The sequence below is a fragment of the Lactuca sativa genome, chromosome 2 (assembly GCF_002870075.4).
Source record: "Lactuca sativa cultivar Salinas chromosome 2, Lsat_Salinas_v11, whole genome shotgun sequence".
NCBI lineage: Eukaryota > Viridiplantae > Streptophyta > Magnoliopsida > Asterales > Asteraceae > Lactuca > Lactuca sativa.
The window spans coordinates 127,278,144-127,288,884 of NC_056624.2; the positions used below are offsets into that span (position 1 = coordinate 127,278,144).

The 10,741-nt window shown below is 36.9% G+C and overlaps 1 protein-coding gene across 1 annotated transcript; it reads right to left on the minus strand.

The window, feature by feature from the left end:
* Nucleotides 1-1,572: 1,572 nt before the first annotated feature.
* LOC111898595 (uncharacterized) lies at nt 1,573-3,982 on the minus strand. Its single transcript, XM_023894489.3, has 3 exons — nt 3,753-3,982; nt 1,890-3,609; nt 1,573-1,802 (listed from the first exon to the last, which is right to left on the minus strand). The coding sequence occupies exon 2, from the start codon at nt 3,589-3,591 to the stop codon at nt 1,894-1,896; it is 1,698 nt and encodes a 565-aa protein (XP_023750257.1). The 5' UTR covers nt 3,592-3,609; nt 3,753-3,982; the 3' UTR covers nt 1,573-1,802; nt 1,890-1,893.
* Between the last annotated feature and the right edge of the window lie 6,759 nt (nt 3,983-10,741).

Consider the following 10,741-nt stretch of genomic DNA (forward strand, 5'->3'; position numbering starts at 1 on the left):
CTTATGGATGAAAGTGTTATGATTTATATCAAAATGAATCAATTTTTTTTTCTGATATCAGTTCTTTTCAATGTTGCTTGTATTGTTGAATTGAATAATTACTTATATTGTTGTTGTTGTTCCTTTTCAGTTGTTGCATAGAAAGTACAGTGGGAATTTCTTGGTTAATATGTTGGGAAAATGGAAGGAATCTGAATACTCTGAGCAATCTGTTCCAATTGGTGGTCTTGCTTATTATGTTAATGCACCTTCTCAAGGTAATGACTGACTCCATTCCATACTTTCATTCCATTCCATTCACATTCCTTGATTTGTGATGATTTATTGTTTGTTTGCATGTGAATATCATCATTAGCTTGGCTGATATGGCAGCATGAGGGCAATATTCTTTTAGAATGTTAACCTGAAAATTCTTTCAGAATGAGGGCGAATGAATGTTAACCTGAAAATTCTTTAAGAATGAGGGCAATATTCTTTTAGAATAAAAAAGGCTTTAGTTTGAAGAAGGCTACTATTCTTTCAAAATGAAGAATTTTCAGAATGAAGAAGAGGAATATTCTTCACATATAATCCTACAAATTGATCAGACCTAGAAAACCAAAAAAGGCAGGGAAAGGCTTGAAGAATGGCTTGAAAACCTGATGGAAAGGCTTGAAGAATGAATTAAAGAATGATCACACTCATTGTTTAAGAATGTTGTTATTTTTTAAGAATTATACTTGTTATTCTTTCAGAATGTTTTGTTATTATTCAATGAATCACAATCATACAATGTAATTATTTGGTATATTATTAGTTCAAGAATCGATTTTGTATATTCTTTCAGAATATATTTACTAGTTTATGGTTGACATTCTGTCATTCTGACAGAATAAAATCGAAAAATATATTTACTGGTTTATGATTAAAATTCTATCATTCTGATAAAATAAAATCGGATTTGTAATTTTAAATTAATTTTAAATATTCAGATTTTTAAAAATAAATGAATTAATTATCCCTAAAAATCCGAAAATTTCCTTTTTTAATATAGGTTAATTGACTAAAATGTCCTTATGCTCAAATTTGTGTGATTATATGGTACATACTATCATATTCTACTATCATAGACCCTCAGATCATGACCTTTGATTATATTCCATCCGATGGTCCAGATCTGTACATTCTGACACACAATAATTACTAGAAACAAAATAACCTAACCCTATATATATATATATATATATATATATATATATATATATATATATATATATATATATATATATATATATATATATATATATATATATATATATATATATATATAGTCATCAAAGTGGGGCTGGACGAGTTGGGGATTGTTATACCCGGCCCTAGCCCCATCCCCGGTTTTAGCATAACGGGGATCTCGGCCCCGTACCCGGTACCTGTTTTGGCGGGGAATACCCGTCCCCGATTAGGGCGGGTCAACCGGTTCCCCTACCGGGTCGAGTAGAATTTCCATCTCTAATCAAACATCAAGATATTGTCGTGAAATCTTCACAACCAAATATGAGTTTAGAAAGTATAAGTTTTGAATTCCACAACAAATATTCTACATGGAATATATATTAAAAATAATCCTACATTTTTTACCCAAATCAATTTTAAACACAAAAACTGCTCATTTCCATATCATTTTTGCATAAAATATCTATCAAATACAATTAAACAAACAAACAAAACAAATTTACAAATCACTTTTTAAGCTTTTCCAATGTTCCTTCCTCTTTCATTCTCATCACAATCTTCCAATTCTACCCCTCTACACCATAAACAACCTATATGTGAAAACATTCATCATCACATTAACATAAAGATAAAACATATTGAAATGAAACAATGCAATAAAGAAAAAAAAGTCAAACCTGGTCAACACGTGTTTATCCCATCTTTGCAATCTTTAGTCAAATTATAAAAAGTCTCAACTTGTGTCTTTGCTCTATATAAAACCTCAGTATCCACTGCAACTCTCATATATCCATCAAACTCAACAGGATTTCCACCATTTAAGACACGTGTCTCATTATACCACTCACTTGTATTCCCCCATAACTCCTTATAATCATCAAGCAAATGAACCTTATAATGAGACCTTAATCTATCAAAATAATTATAAAACTTTTCATTTGTAGCAACATAAAGATTCCTCCATGGTTGTATAACATTCAAAAGCTTTACAACTAAATTATCAGGTGATGTGTCATCATCTAAATGAGGCCACATGTCTTTATTTTTCGCCTTTTCACCTCTAACAACATGAACAGCATCAAAATCCCAATCCATTTGTCCACTTATTTCAGAAACTATGTTCATTAATCTTTTTGATTTGTACAATGAATGCCATGGTCTTTGAATGTAATTTGAAGCTTTACTTTCACACACTCTATACCAATAGTTTTCAGGTTCAGGGGTATCGAATTGTCTCCAGATTATTGTGGATTTATCTTTTTTTAATTGCATTGGTGTGATTTTGTAAGATGGAACTTTTCTTAAGGGGATTTTCCTTTTGTTTCTCTTTTCAAATCTTCTCCAATCTTTGAGAAACTCTTCTTCTTCAACTATTGAAGAAGTTTCTTTCAGATGTTCAAAGTCGAAATAGAATCTGAAGTCTTTTCCTTCTTCGTCTTTTCCACTTGATGTGTAATCTGATGCTAAACAAACGCTTAAATCCATAACAAATGTGCGATTTAAATATTGAGCTTCACCTAGGGCACATAAGAAGCTCCAGATGTAATGATTCATGTTCTTACAGTAATCCCCTCCACGTGAATAGTATAAATATTTCCCGTTTCTGAAAGATTGATCTGAACCTAGAATTGGAATTGTGTCGTTGATTTCATCATCACGGAAAGAAGAAGAAGAAGAAGAGAAATTGGATCGAATTCCAGTTCTGGTGGAATTGTTGATTCTATTCCTGGGACGACGTGCATTGACACCGGAATGCCATCCTTTTGCTCCGATTACTTTGTAAGTGCAGGAATCGGTGAATCCGATCCTGAACCTTCTGAAATCTCTATACCTTCTCCAGGATTTCTCTTTCCGATTCCGGAATCTCCATGTGACATCACATTCGTTTGGATTTGAGGTGTTGACTGGTGTTTGATAGTCGAGAAACACTATTGATTTGAAGTGTTTTAGGTTGAATTTCTTGATAGCCATCAAAACTCCCCTATCGGAACAGTTTACTAATTTTGTATCATCACAAGCACCAGAGCTCAAGCTTAGATTCGTACCTTTTTCTTCTGATTTCTCGATTGTTGGGGAGTTTTGTGAGTCGCTTGACTCGAGATCAGCTTCGGAAGGAGCTGGACTTGGGCTGAGAAGAGCCATTCCGATGTCTTCCCCGGTTTTGAGGACTGAGTTATCTGTCTGAAACGTGGCATTTTCCACCTCTGTGAAAACCCTAGTTAGGGCTCTCGAAGATTCCCATGGATCGGGTGGTTGGTATGTTATCGCGATTACAGTAAATACAAGAACAGTGAATACAAACACGGAGAAGCAGACATTGCTTATGAGCTTTATTAGGTTTTGCCCGATCGGATCTGTCGTAGAATTGGCTTCTTTCATCTAAATCCCAGCTATACACTAACGAAATTCAAGGTAAAAATTGTTCCTTTAGCATATCGTATTATCATTCATATGATGAATTAGGAAAACTAAGAAGACAATGTAAACGATATCACACAGAAAGAAATCCGAATTGAAAATTTGTATTTCGATGTGCTTACCTCTGGTTTTGATATAGATCTGTAGGTACTCCAGAAGGCGATTTTATTGTTAATGCATGATCAAGACTTGAATTACTACAGATCTGAAATGGAGGACAGATGTAGTAGTGGATCTAATGGAAGATGAAGTTAGATGCTTGGAATGAAAGATAGAACACTGAAGTAGCTGAGAAAGATACACTACACCGACTGTTTCGAGTTGAGTAAACACGCAAAAAGCTACTTAACTCTCCAAAAGACAAAACATCCAACAACACCAAGCAAGTGATGTATACAATTCAGGAAGTGACCTTCAACTATTACCTTGTTTACAACTACTACCCTAAAATACATTTATGTTGTTTTTTTTAAGTATTGACCTTAATGACCACAAAAGATATATTATCTAAGAATCAAACGAGTTCGAAAATTGCAAAATACGATGTTCTTCGAAGTTTGATACTTTCAAATAGAATAAGTGTTGTTTCCATGAAAATTTTCGAAAAGTACTGAATTTCGAAAGTAAATTGAATTCTCTGAACATTTTTAATATTTTCTAAATACTTTTAAGATACAAGATATTTTCGAATAGATATGTCTATTTCGAAATATCAACATGATTTCTTAACATTTGGTAAAGAGAGTGTTTAACAAAATGTTATATAAACTTGTTTTAGGGCTCACATAGTCACATAGAAGATCAATCACGGAACAATGTCAATATAGGGACAAACTTGAACAATTAGTACATATCGTTTGCAAAAAGTATCAATAACTATAAAATATGTTACACAATAGTCCACATTTCAATTGCATGTGTGTTTGGTCCCTCATACATGTAAATTGACTATATATCTTTCTTTAATTTATTTTATATTTTTTAACTAGTTTTAATAATAAATAAATAGAATAGATCCCCCACCTCCATCATATTCAAGGCAACCTTTTTCCTCTTCCCTCTTCATCTTTTATACACTTCACCCCTTTTTCCTTATATGAAATTTAACCCACCCTTTTCCACACCTATGTATGTGTAACGTCCTTTATTTTTCATAACCGAAAAAACTTTATCTTTATGCTTCTTTGGCAGAAGGATTCTAAAGTGGCCTCACTTCACTCGCCTCCTTTCCGGTCGCCTCAACTTCTGATTTAAAATCATAACAATTTTATTTGCAAAAAATCTCAGTATATTAAAACATTTTTTGAGTACATATATTTGTTTCAAAATAATTAAACTCTAAGGATATCATAATCAATACATAAGATAGTTACATCGTAAAGACATAACGATCCTAAACACTATTGCACATTCTCTTTAATCATTCATCATCTTATTTAAGTATTCGCTAGTCTTAACACTACTACCTATGATGCATATAAAATGAGTAGTTCAGTTAGGAAACCTGGTGAGATATATAGAGTTTCCAATCCCACAATATTATTATGATATTAATCCATAATCAGTAACCTGCAAAAACCAACTGTTATCCAACAACATAACATATCTATAAGATCTTTTACCCTTAGTTACCCACCTCGTCGATCCTCACATATTGATCCTAGAACAATGATCTTATAACATCTATCATGGGGGATCACTCTAAGGAACAAGTTAACTATACTGCTTCAGTGATTTCTTAGTAGCAGACGTTAGTCAATAAAGGCAACAATGAGGGATAAAGTAACTCGAATTAACATATAAACATTTTCCTTGTATTAGTATGATTCATTAACACCACAAGACAGTTTAGTCAAGGGTGGTCATTTATACTCCACTAGATAACTCAAACATGCCTATTAGTAACCTAATACAAAAACATCATTTTTGGCTATCCAAAAAGGAGAGGAATACTAATATAGTACTCTTGTATGTCACATGTACCCCACGAATCATCAGTGTCATCGAACAGAGTTCTACTCTCCATTCCCATCTCATACATACCCTTAATGTGATGTTACTCAATATCCAGACTTAATTGAACTAAACATACCCTTTTGGTCTTAGGTTATAACTAATCAAGATTATAATACCCGTAATCAACACAAATTTCCTACCTATGTAATACCTTTACAATATAGGATATCACTAGCACTCTTTCAAGTTAACTCGAACTAACCATCCTTTATAAGTCTTATCTAATCACTAGGCAAGACTACAATGCTTGTAATCAACTTCCAAAATTGTTTCCTTGTTTATACCGTACTATAGCAATAAAGTATACAACTATAATTTTATCCAACTTGACTAGAACTAATCATCCTTTATACATCTTAGTTTAATACTAGACTGTAACATCCCTTATTTTTCATAACCGAAAAAAAAAAAATTTCTTTACGCTTTCATAATCATATTATTTTTTATTTTTGATATCCCAGTATATAACACTAATATTCTAGGTATGATTTTATATTTCAAATTATGAAAATTTTGATGGCCACGATGTGGTGAATGGATCACCACGACGTGGCATACGACCATAATCGCGTATCTTATTTAGGTGTCTGCCACGACATGGTTACTCAATTGTCACGACGTGGTGACTCATTTTTTTGCAAAATCCTAAACTTCGGGTCTTGAGCCTTATTTAAAGGAAGTGATGGCTAGGGTTTCCTCCATCCTCAGCCTCCATCACTTCCAAAGCACCATTGATAAACCCTGGCCCCCCTTTTGAAGGTCTTGGCTCATTTTGGTAGTTTTCGTGATATTGGAATGAAGAAGAATGAGCTCTTGTGAATAAATCATTAAGCATCGTACCTCTAATCCTTGTGTATACCTTCTGAACCCTTTGTAAGTCATCAAGTCTCCACCTTTTTGGTTCTCTCTTGATAGATCTAGGTTTTTGTAACACTTAGATTTGGGTATGTTCTTTATTTTCCCTTTTATATTTAATTATTGCATATTTGGTCCTTGGAGTAGTACGCAGGGCGTACCACATGGTACGCTTAGCGTACTTATGTGAGACTTGATCAGGACTCCGGGCACATACGCGGGGCGTACACTTATGTATGCAAGGAGTACGCCCGACTTAATGAAACCCTAATTTAGGGTGTTACACCCTATATAAGCACCTTAAGTCTTTAGGGTTGGCCTATTTACCAGTCTCTAAGCCTCCAAAACCCTAGAAATTAACCCTTAGCCTCCATTGTTGTGCATTTGAGTCCTTGAGAAGAAATTGGCGTTTGTTTGCTCATTTTGAAGAGATTGAAGAAGGTAGAAGGTTTATAGCTTGGTGAGAAACTTAGAGATCCAGAATCATCACTTATCTTGCAAGTCTTTTGAGGTATCAAGTTCATACCTTGGATTTTGAATGCTTGGATCTCTTTATGTCTTGATTTCCATGCTTTTGGGTCCCTTTTGGGTTGGTTGATGAGTTAAGACGGTTGAAGGGCTTATTCCTTTAGATATGAGTTTGTTATGAGGTTCTTAAGCATAAAGGTGCAAGCTTTATGAGGTTTATGGTCACATACATGCATTAAGTCACTTAATAAGTCCTTTTGAGCTTTAAGAGCTTCATGTAGACATGCATGAACGTAAAGTTAGCAACTTTACGTGATTATCCAGCTCAAGGAAGTCAGATCTACGTTTTAGAACAATATCTTAACGGATTAAGGATTAAAAATAAGATTTGGCTGAATGGGTGAGTACATTAGGCATACAAGCTCGTACACGTCGCGTACAAGCCCTAAAGTGTGTATGCTTAGCATACAGCTAAGTACGCTCTGCGTACTCAACATAGTGGACTTCGGATGTTTGGGCTTCGGGTTGGGCTATCGGGTTTTGGGTTGACATTTATTTTGAGAGGGCCCATAATGGGATTTACGCCCAATTTGAGAAATTGGGACATATTTGGGCCTTAGATGATTAACTTGGAATTGGGCCTTTTGGATTGTAGGTTTGGGCCTTAGTGTTGCACCAAACTAAGTAAGGGGTAAAATGGTCATTTTACCCTAAGTAAGGATTGATGGTTATGGGTTGGAATCCAATTCTAATTGGATGTTATTTGGTATTGATAGCTCGGGGATTTGTCAGACCAGCAGCCATAGATCATTCTGTGTCATTCAGCAATTTGAGGTGAGTTTCCTCTCCATGTTTAGCGGGTCGAAGGCACCACTGTCGACCCATGATCTGTGATGTTAGAATACTCATTGTCTGTATGACACTGGTATGTGTATATGCTTGTATTCTTACTGAGAGGGGATCAATGGTTATTATGTATGCTATTAAATGTTATGCTTATATGAATTGTATGTAGGTGGGGCCCGTTTTGCGAGTTAGTGCGACGCCCGCTACACTCATTGAGTGGGGCCCGTTATGCAAGTTAGGGAGGGGCTCATTATACTCATTGGGTGGGGCCCATTATGTGTTATATATATGAATGGTGTAGCACCTGGTTCCTGGTATGTAAAATTTATCTAAGTGTTTTGCATTTTTAGCCTTGGACTCAGCGAGTTGTAGGCCCGACTCGCTGAGTAGAGACGGGATTTGGAAAACGTTTAAGTTGGCGACTCGGCGAGTCCCCGCTGTCTAATGAAACCCTAAATTTCAAGGGCTTGCACCCTATTTAAACCCTCTTATCCGCCCCCAAGATCGCCCCCTTCACCCTCAGAGCTGTCTACTTCGTCCAAGCCTTGTTCCTTGTGAGATTGAAGCATTTTGGTGTGTTTTCTTGAAGATTTTGAGAGGGAAGGAGAGTAGATAAAGAAGAGAAGAAGGAGGCCAGGCATCTTGGTGTTACTTCAGTGATTTCCTTGAGGTATAACTCAGTTTCCCTCTGTTTTCATGCTTATAGTCCCTTATAGCTCCATGGAAGTCCTTCTTGAGCCTTTCCCCAAGCTTGATTGTGTATTAGGGTTTGTAATAAGTTGTTTAGCCTCCAGATCTAGGCATGATTGAGCTCCAGGAGCTTGGATCTACTGCCTTTATGGAGCCATATTGCATGAAAGCCCTAGATCTACTCTTTTAGTGCATTTTGAGCCCTAAAACCTTCATTGGTGTTTATTTACACATAAAGTTGGAAACTTTACGTGTTAATCAAGCCTTAGGAACCCATATCTATGAATGGCATGAGCTGGATTCAAGCAAAATCGAGTATACAGTATTTGCATGCGACAGACTCGGCGAGTCGTTCATCGGACTCGGCGAGTCGAGTCGCGAGACCCCGAGTTTTCCCCTTTTCGTGTTTGCGGGTTGGAGTAGTGAGTCATGGGGTGTGACTCAGTGGGTCGGAAGCCAGACTCACTCATGAAGTAACTCAGCGAGTCAATTCCATGACTCGGCGAGTCCAAGGCAATCTTCTTGCCTCAAGAATAGACTCGGCGAGTTGTTCATACAACTCGGCGAGTCGCAGCATAGAGTGTTCTTCGGATGTAGATGAACTCGACGAGTTGTTCATACAACTCAGCGAGTAGGATGAAGGACTATTGGACTTTGGTTTAGAAGGAAAACGCGTCGAGTCAATGCCTAACTCGATGAGTAGAGACGAGATTATGGTCAGACAAAGGGATAGGGACTCGGCGAGTCGGGTCAACTGACCGTTGACTTTGACTTTGACTCTTGGTTTGGTTAGGGGTAAATGGTCACTTTACCCTGAGGTCGGTTAGCAGCATTTGACTTGAGTGTTTTGTGGGAATTATAGCCGGAGGATTTCCGGAGCAGCAGCAACAGAAGACAGTCAGTTCCCACACCGATCAACAGCTACTTTGAGGTGAGTTACCTTCCAGTAGCGGTGGGTCTACGGCCACAATGTCGGCCCACCAATAGAAGTTGTATGATAGATGATTGTCTCTGTGATATTCATCTAAGGTTGCTATTACCTGTGTTATGTTATTGTGCTAGTATGATACGATGTTATGTGCTAGTGATAGTAGGGGGGAGATAGTCCCCCAGATTACCGGTCGATAGGGCCGAAGGGGTGGTCATGCCCAACCATTCCAGATAGATTATATGATATATGTGTTATGTGGTAGTAGTAGGGGGTGAAATAGTCCCCAGTACCCGGTCGAGAGGACCGAAGGGGAGACCAGCAACCAGATATGCTAGTCAGTATCCAGTCGAGAGGGTCGAAGGGGAGGCAAGCTCCCAGATATACTGGTCAGTATCAGGTCGAGAGGACCGAAGGGGAGGCCAGCTCCCAGATATGCTAAACAGTATCCGGTCGAGAGGACCGAAGGGGTAGGTCGGGAACCCAGATATGCCGGACAATATATGTATGTTATGTGATCGTATGGTATGTGGTATATTGGGGGAACTCACTAAGCTTCGTGCTTACAGTTTTCAGTTTTGGTTTCAGGTACGTCTTCTTCGAAGGGGAAAGAGTTGGCACGGTAGCGGCCCATCACACAAATGCCTTGTATTCCGCACTATGAGATCTTCCTGGGGATTTGTACTCTGACAGTATTACGTTTTATGAAAATGTTTTTCCAGACATGCGATATCTTTTATGAAATGAGATGATCGGTGAACGTTATATTTCTAATGTTTTGCTAAGTATATGTTTTAAAAATGAAATTTTTGGCTCGTATTTTTGGGACGTTACAAATGGTATGTCGTATCTTGGGAAAATCACTAAGCTTTGTGCTTACGGTTTTAGGTTTATGTTTCAGGTACTTCCAGTTCCAAGGGGAAGGGCTCAGGATCATTATAGAGAGCACACAACCTCGTTCCGCATTTTATGATTTGCTCTTATTTGAGATGACGCTTGATACACTTATTTTATTTGGATTGTATTGATGATGTTTTGGAATACTGATTCTATTAAATTAAGAAAATAAAATTTTTGGGTCTTATTTTTGCAACGTTTCAAGTTGGTATCAGAGCCTTGGTTCGATGGATTCGGACATACTCTCGGTGTATCTGAACTCAAACTGACTATTTGGTAGAATTTTTCAAAAAGAAATGTATTTTAAGAAAAGTGTTTTGTAAGACAAGATAGGGTGTGGTGCATGCAATCGGCCAAGGTCAAGTATGTTTTACCAAAATACCCATATATGTTATCTAATATGATTTGATC